Genomic DNA, 24,868 nt, shown 5'->3' on the forward strand with positions numbered 1-24,868 from the left:
GATTTCATAGATTATAGTTTCCTCTCGCTCTTTAACTCTGTTGTACCTGCTGTTTCAGAAGCGTCTTGTTTTCAGAGAGCGTGTTTGAGTTTCACTGTCTAAGCGTGTTTCACTAACACAGAGATGAGTAATGAGGGACAGAGGGAGGTTTTGGACGCTTGTGGGTGGAAACTAGAAGACTGTTCAGAAAAGCATATTTCTGTAAGATCATGTGACACTGAAGACTGGAGTAATCACAGAAATAAAATACATTTTACTATATATTCACATAGCAAACAGTTAATTGTAATAATATTTCACAAAGTTAACATTTTTATTTTTTTGATCAAATAAATGCAGCCTTGGTGAGGAGAAGAGACTTTCAAAAACATTAAGAAATCAGCTCAACTTGAGCTTACATTTACAGCATGATGAATTAACTAAAAGTAAAATTGTATCCTTTTAGGCTTTTGACTTATTATTTTACTGGACCAGAAGAAAAATTCAATTAAAACAGAATTTCATTAAAAAAATGTTTTGCATTTTTAATCTTATGTTTAAAAAATTTTTTTTGTTGCTGTCAAATCGAATAATGAGTCATACATTGGATACAGTGCTTTTGTGGAAGTTCTGTGCTTACAAATTTGCATACTGTGCACAGCATGCATATAATATATTGCAGCACTAAAACAGACATAGCCACTAGTTTTATTTCATGCATCTCAGCTGGACTTAAAACCTGTCGTGCAGAAGTGGAGGTCTGTCAGCTGGGAGAGCTGTGGTACAAACACTCGGATGCTCTGTGTGGTCCAAAGAACAGGTGGAGACCACAGAAACAACTTCACCTGAACCCTACAAAAGATTTCACTTCTGAACTTTGAATGTGACTGCATTTGCTTTACTTTTGAGATTTAATCTTATGACAAAAAACACATGCCCCTGATTCAACATCCATGCATTTTGTTTGTGTGTACGTTTGTGTTTCTTTGGTTACAGAAATAAAAATAAACCAGATTTCAAAACTCTGTGAAATAGTTTGTGACATGCATCATGGCACAAAACACCACCCTGCATCTTATTTGAATGGAATCCAATGTGTTTCTTACTGATTTTGAGCAGCCAATTCCAAAAATAGTGTCTGTTTTGCTTGAACATGTCACACTTTCTAACAGAATTATGCATTCGACGGCGTTTTTGCTTTTGAAGACCATTTGTAAGGTGAGGACGTTTGTATTCTCTCTTAATCAGCAGAAAAACAGCACAAACACGATTCCTGTCCTCATCTGGGCCAATGATTATTTCTATTCTCAGCCCATTTCCTCATGCATGACTGAGAAAATTATGCATTTTGAATACTTTTTGTCATTATAAAAAACATTTTTAACATTTGACTTTTATTTTGGTAAGTCCATTAAAACAAATCATTTAAAAAATCTTAATTATTTTATTAACAAAAAATTAATCTTTCTCTCTCTTATCCATATATATGATACATGAAATACATGTAATATACAGCTATAAATGATTTTTTAATCATTATTTTGATCTCAGCATCATCCCCAGCAAAAATATCTCTCAAAGTTATGAACAAACGTTCTTTGAGTAACATTCTGTCCTTTGGTCTCTAAGAATGTTCACAAAACATTAACAGAAAAATATTATTTATAGGAAATACATAGTTCTGGCATGAAACTCTAGATGGCGCAGTCCGATAGGTCTAACTCAATCTGCCCTAATGACATCATTACCACATGGCACAGCTAATTGGTTCTCTCCTATATAGGTAGCGAATGAGCTCGCTGCTCAGCATTCAAATATATGACTAGGGCGTAGCAGTTACAGCTTGCTTCAGAAACATTCCACCTAACAAAGCTCCACCTGTATAGATCTGCTATGAGGTGATTCATGTGTGTTATATTTGCATCAGAAATATTTCTTACACACTCACAGCAGCATGTTGTGGATGTATTGGCACAAGCATTTTAGTTGGATGTTTAACTAACTTTTTTTTTTTAAATGTTACTATTCTTTTTAGAACGTTCCGAGAACATTCTAAAGCATTCCCAACGATAAAATAGAACGTTTGCATAAATAAAAAAGGTTTGAACTTTTTTTTTTTTTTACAATTTTGTATGCTCACAGAACATTGACGTTTTCTTAACTAGGCTACTTAGCGTGTTTTTGTTAGTTGGGATCAAATTATCTAATAGGCCTTTTTGCAAATCAGCTGAACAACTTTATTTTAATCATCGTAAACATCATATTTATTAAAACTTTACATGCAACGTTTGTTGAGGACTCAGCAAGCTCCCAGATGGCCCAGAGTTTGAGGTAAAGCCCAGCCTGCCTTTGAGTTTTTCTGGTATGAATCAAAATAGAAACCCAGGAAGAGGAGGAGAACATCTCTTTGAGTGCTGGAGAAAGCCTGCGGCCGCAGTATATTAGGAACGCGGTCTGTCTCCGAGGCAGAGAGCAGCACATGAAAGCGATGCGGTTTCTATAAGACCCAAACTCTACGTCTGAACCATAGACTGTATAAAAACAGGTCTGAACGCAGATGCGCTGCTTTGTTTTGCGGGCAAAAACAAAGCTCCTCACTAGAAACACTTATAATTATATTAGGGCTGACTGGATATAAAAAGCTCTGGAAGGATACGACGGATTTCATCTAAAGGGGAAAAGTAGTAAAAAAAAGTGGCACTATATTTTTGTCTTCAACACTACATATCACTTCAAACCGTTTTTTTTAATATATATTTTTCTTGAAATTATTATTTTTTTGCTTCATTTTCTCAAATGAATGACAATGAATTAAAAAAATTATGAATGAAGCGTCCAAATAATTGTTGATCTTGAGCGACACCTTGTGGACATTTGTTACAAACGTGAATTTCACTATTGACTATTCTTTTCAATAAACAGAAATTATACTGTATAAATACAATAAATGAAAAAACTATAAATATTACTTTTACAATTATTTAAAAACTAATACATAAAATAATTCCATCGTTGTCAGACACGCCAATAAGTTATTCAATGACATTGAATCGCCACTTGATGGCGCCATATCCCAACAAATGCGTAACAAATTTGTGCAGTCCATATAAATCGTCATTCAGGTTTCCGTAGTGTAGTGGTTATCACGTTCGCCTCACACGCGAAAGGTCCCCGGTTCGAAACCGGGCGGAAACAAAGACTAATATTTTTATGTCCGTTTTCCTCACTTAAGCGAAGACGCGAAAATAAATGTCGATAAAATGTGGACACACGAAAAATTAACCAAAGAGTTTTATATTTGTCATATAATAGTAGAAATGCATGTACTTTGTTTTCTGATGATCTTGACAACCGTGACCAAAAACACAATTTGTCACGATGACTATTATTATACATTTGTATTATGCTTTTATATTATCTTTTATATTATTTTCTAGTCTAATCCAAAACTGATAAAAAAAATAATAATTAAAATAAAAAAACAACACGACGTCAAGCAGGTGCATCCGGACTACAACTCCCACAATTCACTGCGCCGTCGTTTAGTCATGAACTTGTACTTCCGTCGTCTATTAGGTCCTTTCCCTGCGCTGTAAACTTGAGTAAAGCGGCTTTTCACCCCATCCGACTCAATCTACAGCCATCGATCGGGACCGACCGCCGAGATGACCGAACAGATGACCGTGAGAGGGACCTTGAAGGGCCACAACGGCTGGGTGACCCAGATCCCCACGACGCCGCAGTTTCCGGACATGATTCTGGCCGCTTCGCGAGGTGACAGACGAATCTGATTATCCCTCGCAGCTGCTGCACAAAGATCCTTTACCGTGGTATTTCCAAGAATGGCAGTCCAAGGAACTTTAAGAAATACCATGATGATACTGTGTTACCATGTTCTTGGTAATAAATAAATTTAAATTTAATTTCATTTTTTTTCTTCATTTGAATCTAATAAAGAATATTAGTCCCTTCCTCACTAAATGTACAATGATTTTGACTGCAATCATTAATTTTTTTTCACGTTTTCATATACTATAAATAAATAAATATAATATATAAATAATAATATAAATATATTTTTAATTTTTAAGTGTTTATATAAATAAATATATAAATAAAAAACTGTTAACTTTCAAGAGTTTATTTAAATAAATATAACATATAGATAATACTATAAATATATTTTGTAATTTTTAAGTGTTTACATAAATATAATATATAAAATAAAATAGTTTTTTATTTTTAAGTGTTTATATATAGACAATTTTGAGGTCTTGTTTTTATATATGATTGTAATTATTTAACAAATGTCAGCTTCAAAATTCATTTATATGTTGAATGTTTTTTTGTTTTGTTGTTCATTTCAATATAAAAATTGTGTATAATATATACATACAATTATTTTATATAATATAATATAATTAAAATAAATTATGTTGTTAGATATGTTTTACAAGAAAAATACACACACAAACACACACACACATATATATGTATGTATATTGATATTTTAAAAATGTGGCATCAGAATTCATATGTTGTCTAAGTATTAAAATAATTTCCATGTTTCATTTTACTGTGAAGTCAAAAACAGCTAGTATTCTATTCGGTTCTGCATTAACTATTTAATATTAACTATTCTTGTAGCCAGGTGTGGCTTTTAAATGCTTGTTTTCTGGCATTAGTTGGTTATGAAATGGCTATTGATGCTTTTTGAATATGAGGGATCTTGTGGTGGATAAAACATGTTTGTCCTGCTTGCACTAACAGATGGCTTGTTTTTTTTTATTATTTGTATTTTTTTCCTGTGTTCTCCACAGCTTTATACTGTATTATTATTACTATTATTTTAGTTGTTGTTTAATCTACGATTTTAAATTATTTAATTTATTTCCATTTGTTAATTAAAATACATGAGTTTTTTTGTCACTTGCTCTACAGTCTGTGCTCTTGTTTGTGCAGATAAGACGGTCATCATCATGTGGAAGCTCAACCGCAGCCAAAGACGTGCTGAGCGTGGCCTTCTCCGCCGATAACCGGCAGATCGTGTCCGGCTCTCGGGACAAAACCATCCAGCTGTGGAACACGCTGGGCGTCTGCAAGTACACCCAATCACGTGAGAGCTGGGCTTTGATGAAAATCAGCTTGTTGTAGCAGCGATGATGACATCTAGGCCTGATCTCGTCTTAAAGTGATTATGTGTCAAATCATGTTTCTAAAGACTCAAAATGTTGCTAATAAACCTGTCACACACAATGTACATGTGTTATATGGATTGTTTAGACTTTTACACCTTCAGCTGGTGCTTCACATGTCTTTTTGCTGTCAAATCTTTACTGATTTTTATCAAGTAAAAGTAAGAATAACTTTCAAGAAGACACTTACTGGACTAAAGCAGCTCAGCTTTACTTGATTCTCCATCAATCATGTTTTAGAGTCTCAAATCTTTTGAGGTGCGTTTGTTTCCAGAAGCTTTACTTTCACTGTTCCTCAGCGGAGGAATGATCTTCACAAGCCTCCAGAACATCTCACATCTTCTGAGGAGCCTTGATTTCTTCAGCTCTCAATCACTGCATTATATGTTTGGATCATTTACATCTCGTCTTATTATTGGAGATATAGAGTGATGACTGATATTTAGATCAGTTCATGTCAGTATCTGCTCTACTGTTATAAACATCTCATTGATTTACATTACAAGCATCAGAATTTCAGCACCAAATTGCATATTTGTGCTCAGTTTGGGCCTCTGAATAAAACTGAGCTGTGCTTTCCTCCATATTCTCATTAAATGTTGCTACATGAGACATAAAGGTTTCAATAAATGCTTGCTAAAACACTATTACTAGATATGTCAGGCTTCACAGGGTTAAAGTCTGAGCTGAGATGTCTGTGTTGTTCCTCAGGATGAGAGTCACACCGAGTGGGTTTCCTGTAACAGCAGTAACCCCATCATCGTCTCCTGCGTCTGGGACAAGATGGTCAAGGTGAGAGCCGAGTGGAGTCTAAGGGTGTCTTCACTTGCTTTGTTCTGAAACAGTGACTTAAATTGTTACAATGTTGCGTTTTCTCCTCTAACATTTCAAAGTGTTCCAAAATTTATGTATTCAAGTCACATAAGTAAACCGTCCTCTGATTGGTCAGAATGTGGCTAATGTTTATGATTAGATTTATCGTTAGACACACATATAAATGCAGTTTATTGTTTTTCACTATACAACATCAAACTCGAGCATCTAATCAGCACGGTTCTTCAGGAATGTCAGTATTGATGATCTTTTGACTCGTAGTGTTTGGTCTCTTTCAGGTGTGGAATCTGGCCAATCACATCGGACACACCTGGTTCCTGAACACCGTCACCGTCTCTCCTGATGGGTTCCTCGGTGCCTCTGGTGGAAAGGTCGCTTTCACTGTTTTAGGGTCAATTTCTGAACATAGGATGCGTTTCTTGCAGAATATCGTATAGACCAGGTTTTCAAATTAGGGGAATACTATGGAGTCAATGAAAATAGTTCATAGAAGAAGGAAAAAAAAGATTATTCTGGGTATTTATACATGAAAATATATAACTGCTTTTTAAATTTTAGAATGAGTATCTCTTATTAGCTAAAACCAAAAATATTACTCGTTGAAAAAAACAAAACAAACAAACAAAAAAATATAGATATATTAATATATATATATTTAGAGACTGGATTTACACGTTTATCTTGGCAGGATGGTGTCCGTTTGGTCATGCTCTAATTTCTTGTGCCGTTTCACTCTTTTTACTTCATATATAATCAACTCAGTTTCAATTATATTTGTAGTTTGTGAACTTTCTCATGCGGGACTGTCAGCCAGTATTTGGATTTTTCCTATCCGCATAGTTTATGGAAAAAAAAAATATTGGTCAACTGGTGACTTCAGCTATTCAGCATTAAAAACCATTGCAAATACATTTTAAATTTAAAACTGCCGTAGGTGAGTTCAGTTCTTTTTGGTGAATTATTTGTCGTGAATCAATTGTTTTTGACTGTGGAGTTACATGAACAAAGATGGCGTCAAAGCTGGTAAGTTTAGTTTATAACCATGAATTGATTCATTCGTCACCACTTAAAATTGATGTTTGTGTCTAGATTTAACATGTATTACAATCATTTTCAATGGTGATCAGTTGAAATCACAGGACAAAATTGACATTTGTAAGTGGTGAATAAAGAAATCATTAAAATGAACAAATTCACTTAAATTAATTGCTCATTTAAATTAAGCAATGTATTGCAATGATTTTCAATGTAAGAAGAGCAAAAATGGAATTAGAGCTGCTGTGTTCAACTGGATCATCTCAAACTGACTCGGATTCTTTTGTCACCACTTAATGACGTTTATAACTCTATCAGAATGCTTTTATTTTGAATACAGATTCTGAAATATCATACACTAATGATCATTTAGTGATTAACTGTGGAAACACTGATTCTGAACTAGATTTTTACTTGCATTTTGGATCTGCTTGAATGAATGTGAATATTTGGCATTCGGAGGGTTTGATTCGATGTTCATTTGCAGCCCGGTCACTCTTCTCTCTGTCTCTCCCTAGGATCTGGAGGGAAAGATCATCGTTGATGAGCTCAGACATCACCACGAACAGCAAGGCTGAGCCGCCCCAGTGCACATCTCTGGCCTGGTCTGCTGACGGACAGGTGAGAGCCTATGTGTGTATGTGTGTGTGTGTACGTGTGTGTGAGATGAGCTTATTCTGCAGATAATCAGCGTCAGGTTGGATGCTGGATCTCTGGGTGATCCGTTTTATTGTGTGCTATGTATAATCTTAAATATAAACCAATTGGACAAACAAAAAGAGTTTTATTAAATACACTCTATTAATTTTTATCAGACTCTCTTTGCTGGATACACAGACAACCTGATCCGAGTTTGGCATGTGACCATCGGAACCATCTGCATGCAAAATATGTAAAATTGAATAATAATAAAAAAAGAGATGGAAAAAAAATACAGATTTTGTCCTTTATATGTTTTTTGTTTCTCTTGTGTTGATGCCAATTTGTACTTCATCAGTTCACTATATGATTGTTCTTTATCTAATAAAAATCTATCATATGTTAATTTACATCATTTTATATCATAATCTACTTGATGAATATACAGTATATGAGGTTTTGCATCAGTTTGTGTCTGTTAGGTAGAAGGAAAAAAAATTATCAGTTTATGTGTGAATGGGTAAAGCTTTGACACATTTGTATATTGTACCTGCTGTCTGATTATGTTTGTTACATAAAGTGTTGCTGATTTGGGGTTAAATATATGATTTATTTTTGTTTAGCACTATAGTAGCAAACCATTTGTCCCTTTAATATGACTATTTCAGCAACCTAAGGTCCAGCAATGTTTGTTTCTCCCTCAGTTTGGAGTGTTTTGTTATAATAACAATTTACCTTTCAACTGAGAAGCTGAAATATATATATATTATGTATTTATATCATGCATAGGATGCATCTGTTCATGAAAAATGAAAATGTCTGATAGTATGCCCTTATATTATGTGAATGATTAAACAATAACTAGTTTTGGTCTCTGCAAACCATTAAACATTGTTACAGTATCTTGTTTTCCAGAAAAGCATATCAACAATCGACAATTTCGTTTTTATTGACTGATATTTGGGTGGTTCTTATGTTATAAATGTCTAAAAAACAAGACGGTAAACCAAAAAAGAGCTTAACTGAGGATGAAAATTGTCTAAAGGTAAAGGAAAAAATGAATTAAATCTGTTCTGTTTATCCTCAGCTCTGCTAGAATTTCCTCTTTGTGATTGCATTCCTTCATCGACGAGTGGTGGAAATCATTTAAATCGACTGGGAAGCCTAACAAGTTTTATTTTTTAAAGCATTACTGGTTATTATATCGTTTTAGTCTAGCTTATGTTCATTGTGTTTAATTGCACAACATCATCATAGTGTTTTATAGGGCACGCGCTCTGGAACATCTCGTGCTAAACCGCTCGAACTCACAACAGAAAAGAAGTGCGCAGGAGAAAACCATAATGGGCGGAGTTTCACCGTCTTTGACCAATCAAAGAACGCTATCATTGCCTGGTCAAACAGTGTCGTCCAATCACAGCTTGTTTTATTCCACTGGACTCGTTCGGTACTATAAAGCTGGCCACGAGTTGGTACTGTACGCGAGAGTCCATCTTGGAAAGCGGCTTTTTCAGCGCCAATATTTTACAGTAAGCCGGTTAATTTGAATTTAATTTCCCGTGGTTAGTGGTGTTGGTTAAGTTTATGTTCTACGAGAACACCTCTAAGACGCCGTTTCCGACGAAAACGCGTGTTTTATGCGTTCGGTGTGGTTGGAAAAAGAACGCAAGGGCGATCGCTTAGCTAGGTTAGCATTGCATGCTGCTTTCGCTTCGCGGCATTTAATAAGTCTTTTTATTTGTTTGTTTTGAGCCACATGCGTTCTATACGTCTCGAACACCCATTTAAGTCTCATTTCGTTGTGCTTTAATTAAGCTAAGACTGGAATTGAGCGTCTGCGTTGAATCCGACGACTCCATGCCGCTGCTCTATTATTCTAGCAACAACCGTAGTATCTCGCACTGTGAGATTAAATTTATTATTTTCTGATCCAAAGGTAATTAAAAGCTACCAGAATGGCCGACGCGGAGCACCAGTTGATGGAGACTTCGGAGAACGGGAACGAGGAAAGTCTGAACGGCGCGGAGGCCGCAGAAGAGGAGAACGGGTCCGGCGAGGGAGGACAGATCAACGCCAGCAAGGGCGAGGAAGACGCCGGGTGAGAATATTCAGCCCTTTATGTTTTCATGCTTAATGTAGTCGTTTTGTTTTAAGGCGTCTCTGTTGGCGCCGTGTCTTTGTTTAATCGAGGGGGTGGGGTGGTGTTCTGGGTCGGTTCTTATGTCCGGTTATTGTGTTCATTGTTGGAAATGAGGGTTGTTTGGAGGTGAATCTCTCGCGAGAGGGTATGTTTTATCTGCCGTTACACGACGCGCGCGCATTAACTGACCTTACAGCATTACAATCGGTATGAAGTCGCTTTATTAAACCAACAATTGATAGCCTTTTCATCCGCATGTGCAAACCGCTTCATTAACATTTAGCGCCGAATAAACGGTCTATGGTTGCCAAGGTACTGGGTATTGATATAGTTGATGGACACTAGCTCGTCCAATCAGATTTTAGAATCTGACCTATAGCGCGCACTAGTCCCCGCCCACTTCAACTGGTTCAAAAATTGTCCCCACAGGGAGTTTTAAATGGTCTTAACAGGCAATAAATCATAGCAGCCAGCTTTGTCACAAACTGACAATGTCTATTTGAGAGCTTTAATGAAGGGAAGATCTACAATCTAGTTTACTACGAATATCAAAACCAAAGACTGAATAAACAAGCTTTCCATTGATGTTTGGTTTATTAGATGCAAAACAAAAAAAAACATTAGAATATCACCTTTTTTTAAAGTGTATTTGTCTTCTATAATTGTACAGCACTCTGGTACACTGTTTAAGGTGCTTTACAAATTGTTTTTGAAATCCAGCTGTTGCAGTCTTTTGATTGCAGTTTGTTTGTGGTTTAATACAAGATCTCATAAATTGGTTTCATTCTTTTGTGCAGTAAAATGTTTGTTGGAGGACTCAGCTGGGACACCAGTAAGAAAGACCTAAAAGACTACTTCTCAAAGTTCGGGGAGGTAACAGACTGCACCATAAAGATGGATTCAAACACCGGCCGGTCACGAGGGTTTGGGTTCATCTTGTTCAAAGATGCAGAAAGTGTGGACAAGGTACATATTGCTTTAGTTTCCCTTCAATCGAAGCATTTGCTTGGTGGCAGACTTTCATGTCTCTTCTTTTGAAAGGTGCTGGAGCAAAAGGAGCACAGGCTAGACGGCCGACAGATCGACCCCAAGAGAGCCATGGCTATAAAGAAAGAGCTCGTCAAGAAGATCTTCGTAGGTGGCCTTAACCCTGAAACCACAGAAGAGAAGGTCCGTGAATACTTCGGGGCCTTCGGAGAGGTGAGATTTAAGTCTATTGAACACAATAGATGTTTGTGTCTTCTGACTGTTATTAATGCTGTATCTGTTATGATTCTTGCAGATTGAAACGATTGAACTTCCAATGGATACAAAGACGAACAAAAGGAGGGGCTTCGTCTTCATCACTTTCAAGGAGGAATCTGCCATTAAAAAGATCCTGGAGAAGAAATACCACAATGTCTGTGGAAGCAAGGTAACGGAGGGAACTGAAGACTGTTTTATGCGTTTCTCCAGTGTTTTTACATTTATAAATGCATAGTTATGGTGTAGAGATCGACCGATGTGGGTTTTTCTATAGCCGATGCCGATGTTTAGAGGTCAGGGTCAGCCGATGGCCGATATCTTGAAGTTTTCCCCTTCATTTGCATGCTAAAATGTCTCACTAATAAGTGGATGCACAACATTTCTAAACTTATCATTTATTGAGCACTGACTTGAACCATCTCTCGAATCTTAATTTTGTGCACTGCATGGTATAAAAAAAAAAATGTATCAAGTTAACCAAACAAATCAATAAACTGACCAAGTTTTAAATGTATAAAACAGGTAATAATATATATATATATATATATATATATATATATAAAATCTCAATCATTTACATAAAAGTTTTAGAGCATTCATCAAGTAGAATTTTTCATGTTTGCTGGAACAAATGTAAACTTAAATATACATTTAAATAAATAAAATTTTAGAAATAAAAACCAATTAAACTGAAAAATATAAATTAAATATATAAAAAATAAATAACAGTAGTGCTGCAAACACACTAGCAACCAGCAACATTTGTGTTTGGTATAAATGACACAGAACATCTAAAGTGCATTCTAATTTCAAACTTACATCGCAGTCTGTTCATTATTAAAATAAAGTACAGTCAACCAAACATTTAAAAGGTTACACTGGTCAGTTTAAAAAGACCGTAGTATACCGGTCCACTCTGCTGTTATGCACGTTTTTGCTCATGTGAAGAGGATGATTTTTTCCGTCTAGTTTACATTAAAAAAATAAAAAATATTATAGTTTAACGTTCAGATACATAGCGAATATGGAAACAATTGGATATGTGCAGAACGAGACGTGAGCAATAACCTCCAAATACATCTAGTCAAACCCGCTCGCTCGTCCTCGTATGGATCGGATCATTTTTCGGATCAGCAAAAAAAAAAAAAAAAAGCAAAGACAAATAAACATACGTTTCGTCTTTTTTTTTTATTAACATTAAATTATTAAATTAAAATATATGAAATCAACTTAAAGTGCACATGGCATAATATCATAACATAATAGCCGGACTTCTCATCTCCCAGTCTGCTGTGATGGTGAGCAGTTATCGTCACAGAGCTCTCCACCCGTCTGTCGTGAGCGCAAGAGAGGATGCTCGGGATAGTTCATCCACAACTTTATTTTCTCGTGTTCATAAAGATCGGGCACAATCTTTTCACTCTAACCTCTTTCCTTCATCGTTATATCTGACAGGGAATCCAAAATGCGCGGGGCGTTCAAGCTCCTCCGTTCCTCCGCTCGCCATGACCACTGATTGTGGACTGAACATGCGCAACTTTTTTCTTTTTTTTCATAAATCAATCCGGGGTCACGTGTGTGCCGAACCGAAGATATTGATCCGAACGGATCACGGATCAATGATGATCCGTTTGCACCACTACTATAGTGTCATTTGAAAACATAGCAGTTGCGTTTTAAAATACAACTACGAGCACCACGAAACCATTTAAAGAGGCGCATTCAGCGGTCTCCTTGATGGGAAACAGTCAACAAAGTAAAATGATCTCCAACGTATGTCGCGCTCTATTCATTTTATCAAATGATCATAATCACATCTATTCATTTTACAGTCCTGCCACTAGCATTTTATTCATACTAAAACCCCTTTAATTCGGGTGAGAAAGCTTTTTTTTCCAAGTGGCTTTTGCACACAATAATAATACCGCTGCAGACGCATTATGCAGCATTAAGGTTATTAATTGATCGTTAATTTAAACGACGATCGATCATGGAAATTATCGAATATTGACATCCCTAAATACAAATGAGTGGATGGAAACCTGGTTATTGTCTGCATCAAACCATGCTTCCGAACAAATGTCATTCACCGTTCTGGGCAGCTCCAGGACAGCTGTCTCTCCGAGCGCGGTGCTGTCTGTGAGCGGGGCGGAGTAACGTAGCCCTCAATCACGCTGCAGTGTTTGTGAGAGCTGTCAACTTCTCCACCCCATTTACAGAATGAAATTCTCTGACTACCTTTATCTCCCAGGACTGTTGTTGAATCTTCCAAAAGTTTTGGCTTGGGGTCCTTCACATACGCAGCAGCACTTTCCACTGCAACAATAACACGGGGCTGCCCGCTGACGTGCCTGACTTTAAATCGGCGCTACTAAACACTGATATCGGCCGATGCCGATATATTAAAAAATGACAAATATCGGCCCGATATATCAGTCGACCTCTATTATGGTGGGTCAATTTGTGAGTTAAAGTTACAGTGTGGTGTGTGAATTACAGCAGTTTGTTTTTGCCATGGAGGAAAAAGAGGGTTTAATCGCTGCATCTCTCAGTTCTGGGCTTTCTTCAGATTTGTAAGATATGAATGCATAATTGTGAGCGAGAAACCTATAATTTTTGTAAAACTCAAATGTGATAGCAATTTAACTCCACTGCTAGGAGAAACTCCAAATTGTAAAGTCGCAGTTATGACTATTGTTTACTAATTTTTAATATTCAATTTAGCTTTAAATTGAAAATGGAGAATTGTGAAGTCATTACATTATAATTATTGTATTTAACATTTTTATTACCATCCCCATAAACTGAAGTGTGTGTGTATATACACGCATGCATGCATGCATGCATATGCCTTTTTAAGAGTTTGGCCATGCTCTCACCTGTTTGCGTCTCTGATTTGATTTCAGTGCGAGATCAAACTCGCCCAGCCCAAGGAAATCTACCAGCAACAGCAGTATGGGGCCCGTGGAGGCTTTGGGGGTCGCGGCAGGGGTCGTGGGGGTAAGCGGCGTGCTTTAGTTGCTTATTAAATTACTATAAACCCCAGTGTCAGTCATTGACCTAATAGCATCCATTTCCTCAGGCCCAGGCCAGAACTGGAACCAGGGTTATAACAACTACTGGAACCAGGGCTACGGGAACCAAGGCTATGGCTACGGTGCCCAGCAGGGCTACGGTGGTTATGGAGGCTACGGAAACTACGACTATTCCTCTGACTACTATGGATATGGTGGTGGTTATGATTACAGTAAGTCGACATCTTCCATACGCTCTTACGATCCTCCTGGTTTCACTTCCATGTACAGTCATTCACACTTTATTTTCTCCAGACCAGGGCACTCCAAGCTATGGGAAAACACCAAGACGTGGAGGCCACCAGAGTGGCTACAAGCCATACTGATCACACAGAACAGGTAGTGTATGATTATCAATGGATAAGTGTTTGTTTCCATATTCTTGCTTATTTGGGGTTTAAGAAACACTACTTAAAAATATTGATTTGACTGCACAAACACTGTCAAGTGAGAACAGACCTTGAATTTAGCTTGATACTTTTTCAGATCTGATTTCTGCAGATCATATCGGCTTTATTTATTTTTAATTAAAAGCTTTCACAAATGAAGTTTAAATCGTCGTAGAAAGTTTAAAATTTGTTCATTAAATGTGGCATGCATTGCCAAAAGTTTAAACTTTTCCAGTACAAATATCTGAACATCCTTAAGATGTTTGCTTGAGAGGTGCAAATTTAAGTTTTTTTTTTTTTTTTTTTTCAGAAAATGCTAGTAAATTTTACAAAGTCATGTCAAGTAACCTTGCATTAAGTGTGAATGTTTGAAGGAAGGCTGTGTTTTGTAACAGTTTTGTTTTGAACTGGTTTACGAATCCTTGTAGAAGGTTTAAATAAGATATTTACAGTGTACAAATACTTTGCTTTGCATTTTGTCTTTCACAACATTTTCCAACCTGCCACTGACCATGTCTGTTTGTTTCTCATCAGGACTAATGTATTCCCAAAAACCAGGAGTCTGACAGTGATGATGACAGCAGTTCACACACCTGCCGGCTCTTTCCTTTTACCAGATGAGATCATGACCCATTTGTACAGAACAGATGAATAGGGGAAGCAACGTCACACTTCCACATTTTTATTTTTATTTTATTTTTCCTTTTGTCCACATTTCCAGAGATGGAAGTGTTATTTTTACTGTACTTTTTGGTACCTTTTTTGAATAATGTATTGTATGGTTGTATTTTACATGTCTACTGGATTTGCCACATGAGGTTCGGGAGCTGCCAGAGCTTTTGAAATAAAACAATTTTGAGTACATTTTTTCTCAATGTTTCCCGATGCTTGTTCTGCTTCCTGTTGCATAGTGTAGGAGAGCCGTTTTAAACACCAGAGTCCCATGAATGTCAGCGTTTTTGGTAATGCATCTAATAGTGACTGGAAATTTCCACCTTTTGTTGCTTTAATTTTAAATTTTCTTTTTTTTTTTTTAAACTTGCTTTCTCAGTTATAATGCTTAAGTTGAATCTTTTTGTCAATTAGGATATTTGCTAGTGACAGCAATGTTGCTCATCGAAATCTCATTCCTATAGTGTTTTTGGTAGAAATAAATGATTTGGAAGTTTTGGAAGTGTTCTTGTTTACTGGCTAACATTAATGTTAATTTGTCAATCTTAATGTTTTAAATGGTGACTTGCTGTGATCGTTTTTAAGTTGAGTTATAATGGTGATTTTTGCCAAAACACCTTTTGGTTTCTAAACCCTGGTAACTTTGTATTAACTTCTTTATAGTAAATGACAGATCATTTTGTCTGAAGGTCTTAATTTTACAATTGTGGACTAAAACTATCCATCTTTTCCAGAAGGAAGTGCAAGTTCTGTGAATGTTTGACTTTTTATAAGGTGATACAAGAGAATGACATGCAAAATACACTAGCAACACTAGCTTATGATTTTAAAGTTGTAATAAATGGCAGTTTGCAGTGCAAGCAGTATTTCGTATAGCTAGAAGAACTCTGCAGGTGTTAATTTACACTTCAACATAATTTAAGGCCTGAAAGCTTATTAAATCTGAACTGCAAGATAAAAAAAAAAACCTTGGCCCCATTTATAATTCTTGTTTTAGTCATAAACTTTTATCTTCAGGACTATCCAAGACTATCTTGTCATTTTTATTCTCAAACGTCTTTTGTTCTGACATTTGCACTGGATAAAAAAAAAATGTAAGCATATCACTTTTTGAAAAGTTTAATGTGTGCTAAAGAAAAATATCGAACTGTTTTAGTAGTGTACAGTATTTTGTACGTAGTAAGAGTTTCCATTCTGTACAGAGTCAGAATCATTTTAGGGAATCGATTCATTTGAGTTTTCGCTTAATAGAGTTCAAAGAAGAAAACATTGCGTGTTATTTATTCACATTTTAATGAAATATTTAAATGCTGCTGTTTATAACTATGTTTTCGGTTAAATCAAGTGTTTGGTTGAACACCATGCACATCGCAGCTTTACTCCTAAACAAAGCTCGTACCGGTTAAATGTGAATCAGTTCGATCGAATCATCTAAAGAACCGGTTCAAATGAATCATTCAGTTGACTTGTGGGAAAAGTAAACACGCGGTTGACTTGCAAGAAAAGAAATGAAAAATATATATTGCAAAATAAGCAGAAAGTTTATGGATGGAGGCCAGAGGAGTTTTAGGATGTGTATGACTCAATTTCGCCAACGAAAGGTGAGATTAACGAACTATATTAGCAGGTGATGTAAAATGATGCACAGATGTTGGGAAAATACAGTTCAGAATCATAATAAGAATCACAATAAGTTAGTCATAATGAAAATAATTGCAATATACATTAAAGAGTCAATTAACTAGCATGGGACTGGTTTATATACGTGTGTTTACCTGAAACAAGCCCAATAAGGACTATTCGTTGCGCAATTTACAGGTAAACTGTTTTATTATTATTTAGTAAGAAATGTGGTGTTATATTTTCCTTTAGCAAATCATTTCAATTGTATATTTTTCATACAGAAAAACAGTGTTGGAGAAATGTGTTAAACTTTTGAACTTATCATTTTGTTTAGTGTATTTAACCTCGATTTACAGTAGAGGGCGCTAGATAGCAATAAAAGAGGTATATATAAAATACATACTGTGTTTAAATGAACAGAAAGTTACATTTTGATTAGTTTTCATTTTAGGGCCCATTTTTTACTTGTTGAAGTGTGTTGAACTAATGAATGTAAAATAGCAATCATGCTTTAAAAACTTTTAATTATTATATATGTTTAATTTTATTAATGGTCTCATTTGATCATTCAGTTTGAGATGCCCATCCAAAACTAGCAGTAACCAACAAATTAAAAACTAATAGTCAGAAAATCAACTTCTTAGAAAGACTAATACTAATTTAAATGAGATCTAAATGCAATCTTACTTGAGGAAAAACTGGCTCAAACTGAAGCGTAGTTAAAGCGTGTGGGTTTAGATTACTCACAGAGATGATTAATTGTACCAGAGAGGGCTGTCTGTTGGATCCTCACTGCCTTGTGTCATAACAAACTACCACATGCTATGATTTCAGAGTAATTTTAGGTTGAGGTAAGTTAACCATTAAAGATCTGCTCCATCATCCAGAAAGCTGGACGTTTAGGAGGGAGAATGAATCTGCCTTCGATGTACTCTCGAGTATGGCATTTATAACGTTTAAATACTCTAAAGAGACCTTTAATGCACTTGACCTCATCGCTGTAGATAAAAGCCTCATTAAATGACCTACTTCTGTAGAGTTGGCTTTGTCAGATTTCCAAGAAAGAAATGAGCAATAAAAAGACACCGGGTTCTTGAAAAAAAAAGCTTTATTTTTTTATTTTTATTATTGTTATTCCAGTTCTTTGATTCTGTTTACCCAGGGATTAATCGAATATACAAATACCACACACATTTATAAAAATGACTTTCACTGAAATTACCCTTGTGTTAAAGAGGAGTAAAGTGCATATCTCAGACATGTTCTGTGATTTTTATTTATTTTTTTGTATGTTTTTAAATCTTTAAGAAATATCAATATATCGTAACCAATATTAAAACATCATCAAACAAATAGTGCAAGTTTCCACCGGTCGCCTCAGAAGAGCTTTATACATATATATATATATATACACACACACACACATCCTTAAGCACCTTCATGGCCATTGAAACATCTTTGCATTTTGCACACCGAGATGAAAACAACTTAAAAGTCTTGTGTGAAGTGCAGAAACTTACATTTTCAGATGATTTTAATTCTCATTTGGAGGACTCGTGCATTCTGTTTTGTGGTTGTTTTAGAAGTTAAAAGTCTTGAAGGGGGGATTTTATGCATTTTTTATAACCGTATTATTTTGATTTCAGAGGGTTTGATGTCAAATATGGTACACTGCATTGACACATTCTCTCTTGAAAACAGACAAATGCAACCGGAACACAAATGTGTTAGTGTCATTATAAAACATCTTAGTAAAATATAGCCAAGGCTTATTTAAATATGCATAAATAGCATGAAAATATGTTTAGTTTCAGTTTAAATGTTGCTGAATTACTCTAGCCATTCAGATGAGGAACTGTATCAAAGTTGTGGATGTTTTATTGTTTTATTTTCCTGTACATGACAAGCACCTCCAAGACACTTCATATGTGAAAAAGATTGGATTTCAAGTTTTTCTTAAACAACACATCTTTGGATGTTTTACAATAGAAACACTTACAATAATGAACAATTCCACTGCAGAACCTGAAAGCCTTCTATACAAATTAGATTTAATCAAGGGTCAATTTGAAATGCACAAAATAAATAATTATGAGAAAAAAATTCTCTTTTGTCTAATTGCATGATTAACTGCATATTGATTTGACATTTTATTGTGTGCAACATCTGATATTTTGGCTGTAAAAAAATGTTTTTGTTAAAAAATTTAGCTTTTTGTAATCCTGAGAGTTTTTCTTATTCATTTTGTCTTTGTGGTTTAACCATTTATGTATTTTGCATAGTGGATTACAACATGTAAATTTGTAATTTTCCTTGTGTTTAGGATTTAGCTTCACTGAAAGCTGTAAAATTAGAAAATCTGTCAGATCATACAATGCAAACATCAAAGCTTCTAGCTTATTCAGCAGGACTTTTTTTTTTCTTTTTTTTCTGCATACCTGATTGTCAAATTTTTGCATTCGATTTTCACATACTCCATTGCACTGAACAGTCTATGAGCGCATCACCCTTGTTAGCAAACGCTGAAGCATCAAAAACAGCTTTAACAAATGCACATCCAAGATATTAACAAATCAATTCATTTAAAAAGTATTTAAGATCCCTGTCATCCCATATGGAAGCTGACTTATAAAATAAACAAAAAGTAAATCTCATTTAATATTACAGAGTCTGAAGCGAGCAGCTGTTTCAAGGAATTAACAAAAGTCATTTTGCAGCTTCGGGAATGGGTGGCGCTCGTTCCAGTCTCACGGCCCAGGGGTCAGAGGTCGCTGAATAGAAAGGCGGGTGTTGCAGAACGTCCTCCGTTGCCACTGCGAAAGCAAACACGCCCCGCTTTCTATTTACATCCTCTGAGATGAGCTTCCTGTCCGTTTCTCGGCTGTCACCGTCGACGTCCTCCAGCGTTTTCCCTCCAGTAGGCTGCTGTTTTCCCAGTAAGGGGGTGCCACCAGCGGCAGGAATCCGCATGGCCCTGTCTGCTTGGAGGGCGTTGGGATCTGGAGGGAAGAGGAAGTTGGTGGACCTCCAGGCGGAGGGTTTTCGGCCCCGTCGCGGGCGTGAGACGCGGCAGCTCTGACGCTTGATGTGTCGGTGAAGATGATCGGAGCGCGTGAAGCTCTTGTAGCAGTGCTCACATTGGTATGGCCGCACGCCGGTGTGGATGCGCAAGTGGTTCTTCAGGTCATAGTTGTGAACAAATTTAGCGTTGCAGTGCAGGCAGATGTATGGCCTCTCACCAGTGTGCTTGCGCATGTGAATCTTCAGCTTGTCTTGCCTGAGAAAGAGAAAAACAGCACTTAAAGTAACAGTTCACCCAAAAATTTAAATTTTTGCTCAGGAATCGATCCTTTGCAGTGAATGGGTGCCGTCAGAATGAGAGTCCATACAGCTGATAAAAACATCACAGTAATCCACACCACTGCAGTCCCAATTAATGTCTTGAGAAGACAAAAGCTGCATGTTTGTAAGAAACTAATGCATCATTAAGATGTTTTTAACTTCAAAGCTTCACTTCTGGCCAAAATGTGCGTCCATAATCCATAACAACTCTTCCTCCAGTGAAAAAAATCCATCTCCTGTTGTCTCTCACATCAAAATCCACCTATTGTTTTGGCTTGTAAACAGTGCTTGATCTGTGCATATTTCTCTCCTGATTCAGACAAGATTACTTTTTCACTGGAGAAAGCAATGTTATGGATTATGGATGCACATTTTGGCCTGAAGTGAGGCGTTGACATTAAAAAACATCTTAATGATGGATTTATATCTTACAAATCTGCAGCTTTTCACTGCACAAGACATTAATTGCTGGACTGGAGTGGTGTGGATGACTTGTGTATTATTGTGATGTTTTTATCAGCTGTTTGGACTCTCTTTCTGACGGCACCCATTCACTGCAGAGCATCCATTGTTGAGCAAGTGACATCTACATTTATCCACACCTGATGAAGAAACAAAAGCATCTATGTCTTGGATGGCCTGATTGTGTTTACATTTTCAGCAAATTTTCATTTTTTGAGCGAACTATTTGTCTAAGTTTGGGTTTTGAGGTTATTTTGCATACCTGTAAGAATCCCTGCAAAACCTCAAGGCACACCATGCACGCAGAAAAGCGTACATGCATGCAGAAAAACACACAAGCAGGTGTACGCCTTCATACTTGAAAAGCAGACAGCTGCAAGTTGCTCAACATTACAGCGGCAGAAAAACCCAAAAAACACGAAAACCGGATTTAGTGTTCCTGTTATGTGGTATCCGAATGAGTTATCCAGAAGCTCTGAAGCCTTCATTTGATCTGTTTCTTAGTCTAGATCTCACTCATCGAAATTTCATTCCTCCACAGAGCGTTTGAGTCCAAAAGTGAAATGTAGGTCTTATATTATCATCACCAAGCTTTGGCTTTTATTACAGTGTGGAAACCTCATGCGGCTCCGACCACAGTGATGCATAAAGTGTTTCACAGCAGGTTTGTCCTTATGATGCTGCTCTAGTTTTCATGTGCCATTTCACTGTTGTAATACTGAAGCTTAGCTCTTTAGCTTCAAAGAGGCTATTTATTCTAGTAGCATGACAGCAAGTCAGAATTCTTTCTCGTAAATCTGTCATTGTTAAACAACCGTTGCCTTCTTCAGTATGTCTGCTCCTTTTTAGTGACTGTTCATTGTAAAGTGTTATTCTTGTACTCCATCTGCTTGAATTGATGTTAAAAACAGTCCTGAAATGTTAAAGGGATAGTTTGCCTAAAAATTAACATTCTGATGTGGCATTGGAACCCATCGACTTTTTTATTGTACGTTTTCAAAATATCTGCTTTTGTGTTCTACAGATAAAGGAAAGTCATAATGCTTTGGAACGACATTAGGGTGAGTAAATTCTGACAATATTTAAAAAATATAATGCAAATCCAGATTGTGTAACTTCATAATCCGATTGTGTCTTTTTCATTCCATCTTTCCAAACAACTATAACTTTAAATGTTTTATACTGTTTTTATAAAACAGTAATGAAATAAATTAAAAACAGTAAATAATAAACATTCTAACTGCTAAACACGAATTTTAACAAATTAGAAGTGTATAGAAAGATACAAAATATACCCACCATTATTCCAATCAACTATCACTATAATTAAAAGTGGCAAAAATAAATAGGAATTTATTAATCATTTTAATAAAAGTACAATAAAAATATAAACAATAAAAGTATTAAATTGACATCAACTATCACTGTAATTATTGTAAATATTACAAATGGCAATAAATAGGAATTAAGTAGTAATATTAATACAATGTAAAGGAAAATTTGAAAAATAAATATAAATAAAATATAAATTGTAAAAAAAAATGAAATTATAAATAATAATTTTAATACTTAGAAGTGTATAAAAATATACAATGTCACCTATCACTATAAAGAAAAGTGGCAAAAGCTTCCATAGTTATTTAAAAATAATTTAAATCAAAATTATAAATAATAAATTTAAATGTTAATTAATTGCTAGTTTAATTATTATAAGAATACAATATTTTTTAATTGTTATTTAATAATTATTTTAAAATAAATGTATTTAAAAAGATCTAATAAAACAAAAATGACATTTAATAATTTAATTAAAATAAAATACAAACTACTTCTATACTGAAGTAGTAAAGTATTCTTCATCTTCTCTCATTTGTGCTTTTTTACCAAGGATCGAGGGCTCAAGTTTGTTTCACCTTAACCCGACTCACCTGGTGAAGCGGACCTCACAGATGGTGCACATGTAGGGCTTCTCTCCGGTGTGTGTTCTCATGTGCCGTGGCAGCTTTCCCGCTCCTTGAATCACCTTGTTGCAGATGGGGCACTGCTGTGACGCCTTGGGCTTCATCTTCCTCTCCTCCTCCAGCTGCCACGGAGGAAACAGCGGCCCGAGATGAGAGGCGGAAAGAAAACTCAGGTAGGACCGCAGCTCCGCTCCCTCTTTGATCGGACCGAGGCTGGGGTCAGAGGTTATTCCCATCCCTGGACTCATGAAGTCTTTGAGGAAGTCTCTGTGCAGGATGGGGTTTGTAGGCTCATCCTTCAGCTCTTCTTTGATGACTTCTTTCTTGACCGCAAGGTCCAAAGGGCCTTTTTCTAGCGAAGCATTGGGAAAAGGGTGGGATGGATGTCTCTGCTCCAGAATCTGAGGGTAGCCTGGGAATTCTGCCGCCCACATGGGAGGATAGAAGCCTGGGAGAAGGGGCGAGAATCCGGTGCCTCTTTCCAGGCCTGGCATTTTCGGATAGAGTCCCTCTTGAAGTAAAGACTCTATCGAGAAGTCCTTCAGCGCCCGGCCCTCCAATCCCTCCGGCGCTCTGGGTTTCTGGGCTTCCGGAGTGTCCGATTGGCGTCTTTGGGATTCTTGGCCATCTGGGATCGGCGCTCCTTGTTGGGAGCTACAAGGTGGGCTATCCGTCCTCCCGTTCTCCCAAACTTTGAGTTCCTCTTGGTTTTCAGCACCTTGTGTGGATTTCTCGCTATTGTTGTCCTCAAATTCTCCATCTTTGGAGTCAACCTCCTCCTCCATTTCATCCTCGTCCTCTTCATCCTCTTCTTCCTCATCATCTCCCTCAAACTCCTCTCCTTCCGGTGGTCCGTCTCCTCCACCTCCTCCCGTGTCCATGATTTCCAGACACACATTTATAATGCAGGGAATTTCCAGGAGCCTGGCGGCGCTCAGGATCTCCTTGACGTTGGATGCTGTGACCGTCAGCGTCGATGTGTACGCAAACTCCAGAATGGCTGTCAGCGAATCCGGCGCCACGAAGTCTAGCTCATAGATGGTGTGTGTGTTGGACTCCCGGCTGGAGCCGGTGGCCACAGTGAAGAGTTTTTTGAAGTACTGGCTGCATGCGGCCAGAACGGAGCGATGGGTGCGGTACTCCTGGTCCTGAACCACCAGGATGACGTCGCAAAGCAGCCCGTCCCGCCGCTGCTCGTTAAGACTGCACAGGACATCATTGCTGTGGTTTGGGAAGGGGATTCCGATCAGGTCTTCGTCTGTGTGCGCCATCCTCTCCGAGGAATCTGTGTGCAGGTAAAAAAGTGAAATCGGTCAGAGCTGTCATGCATTAAAGTAAGGCTGGGCGATAAATAGACATTTGTGGCCATGGATCACAAAACCAGTCATAAGGGCAATTTTGAAATCTTAAAGCTGAATCAGTAAGCTTTCCACTAATGCATGGTTTGTTAGGATCGGACAATATTTGGCTGAGATGCAACTATTTGAACATCTGGAATCTGAGGGTGCAAAAAAATCTAAATATTGAGAAAATGGCCTTTAAAGTTGTCTGAATTAAGTTCTTGGGAATGCACAACAGTAATCAAAAAAGTTTTGATATAAAATTAAAAAATGTACAAAATATATTCATGGAACATGATCTTTACTTAATATCCTAATGATTTTTGGCAAAAAAGAAAAATCGATCATTTTGACCCATACAACGTATTGCTGGATATTTTTTACAAATATACCTTCGCTAAAGCATCTGTTAAATGAATAAATATAATTGTAAATCAATATTCAAGAATAATCCCATAATATTAATAATGTATTTTTAAGTACTTTTAAGTAAAATATTTAGCCTGCATCTAGCTCTTCACTTTAAACTGACAAAATAAAAGTTGACTTTTAATTTGACAGAAATGTATGACTATTATAATGTATACAAAGAAAAAGGAAGTAATGCATTGAATTAAATGTGAAATTTTGAAATAGAAATGTTTTTGTAAAACATACTTCAATACTTTTTTTTTACATTGACAATTTACAATTTGTTATTGAAAAAAATGTATAGTGTACTTCTCCTATTATTATTATTATTATTATTATTATTATTATTATTTAGGCAATATCATGCAACCAAGATATTTTTTCATTCATGATTTAAAGGTTGTGTTGGGCAGCATTTTAATTGACAAAAATAAAAATGCAAAGTTTGTTGTGAATAAATGATATTTTAATTTGAATGCATATTAAAATATTGATTAATTTCATTAGACACCATTTTGATTATACAT

The 24,868-nt window shown here is 36.4% G+C and overlaps 2 protein-coding genes, 1 non-coding gene and 1 pseudogene across 5 annotated transcripts in view; 3 read left to right on the forward strand and 1 right to left on the reverse strand.

The window, feature by feature from the left end:
- The first annotated feature begins 3,101 nt into the window (after window positions 1–3,101).
- On the forward strand, window positions 3,102–3,174 carry trnav-cac (transfer RNA valine (anticodon CAC)). Its single transcript has one exon. It is a non-coding gene; the product is annotated as a tRNA-Val (tRNA).
- Window positions 3,175–3,459: 285 nt separating this feature from the next.
- Window positions 3,460–6,445, forward strand: LOC132116531 (small ribosomal subunit protein RACK1-like; annotated as a pseudogene).
- Window positions 6,446–9,077: 2,632 nt separating this feature from the next.
- hnrnpabb (heterogeneous nuclear ribonucleoprotein A/Bb) lies at window positions 9,078–15,387 on the forward strand. Of its 2 annotated transcripts, none has more exons than XM_059525793.1 (9): window positions 9,078–9,211; window positions 9,619–9,780; window positions 10,620–10,788; window positions 10,864–11,022; window positions 11,105–11,236; window positions 13,974–14,067; window positions 14,150–14,314; window positions 14,397–14,480; window positions 15,065–15,387. In XM_059525793.1, the coding sequence occupies exons 2-8, from the start codon at window positions 9,638–9,640 to the stop codon at window positions 14,465–14,467; spliced, it is 933 nt and encodes a 310-aa protein (XP_059381776.1). In that variant the 5' UTR covers window positions 9,078–9,211; window positions 9,619–9,637; the 3' UTR covers window positions 14,468–14,480; window positions 15,065–15,387. The 2 variants fall into 2 exon arrangements, with proteins under 2 accessions (XP_059381776.1, XP_059381777.1); XM_059525794.1 differs by lacking the exon at window positions 9,078–9,211 and adding an exon at window positions 9,352–9,369.
- Window positions 15,388–17,915: 2,528 nt separating this feature from the next.
- LOC132116906 (zinc finger and BTB domain-containing protein 7C) overlaps window positions 17,916–24,868 on the reverse strand; it is a 28,341-nt gene continuing 21,388 nt past the window's right edge. For both annotated transcript variants that reach the window (XM_059525796.1, XM_059525795.1), the window contains exons 2-3: window positions 22,558–23,875; window positions 17,916–20,102 (exon numbers count right to left, since the gene is read on the reverse strand). In XM_059525796.1, coding sequence (XP_059381779.1) covers window positions 19,532–20,102; window positions 22,558–23,861 — 1,875 coding nt within the window. In that variant the 5' untranslated portion in view covers window positions 23,862–23,875 and the 3' untranslated portion in view covers window positions 17,916–19,531. The remainder of the gene's footprint in view (window positions 20,103–22,557; window positions 23,876–24,868) is intronic.

This window comes from Carassius carassius, chromosome 36, assembly GCF_963082965.1.
Source record: "Carassius carassius chromosome 36, fCarCar2.1, whole genome shotgun sequence".
Lineage (NCBI taxonomy): Eukaryota > Metazoa > Chordata > Actinopteri > Cypriniformes > Cyprinidae > Carassius > Carassius carassius.

Coding starts and splice junctions, on each gene's coding strand:
- hnrnpabb (XM_059525793.1), top strand. CDS start 9,638: ATGGCCGACGCGGAGCACCAGTTGATGGAGACTTCGGAGAACGGGAAC. Junction 11,023..11,104: donor ACTTCGGGGCCTTCGGAGAG/GTGAGATTTAAG, acceptor TGATTCTTGCAG/ATTGAAACGATTGAACTTCC. Junction 14,068..14,149: donor TCGCGGCAGGGGTCGTGGGG/GTAAGCGGCGTG, acceptor CCATTTCCTCAG/GCCCAGGCCAGAACTGGAAC.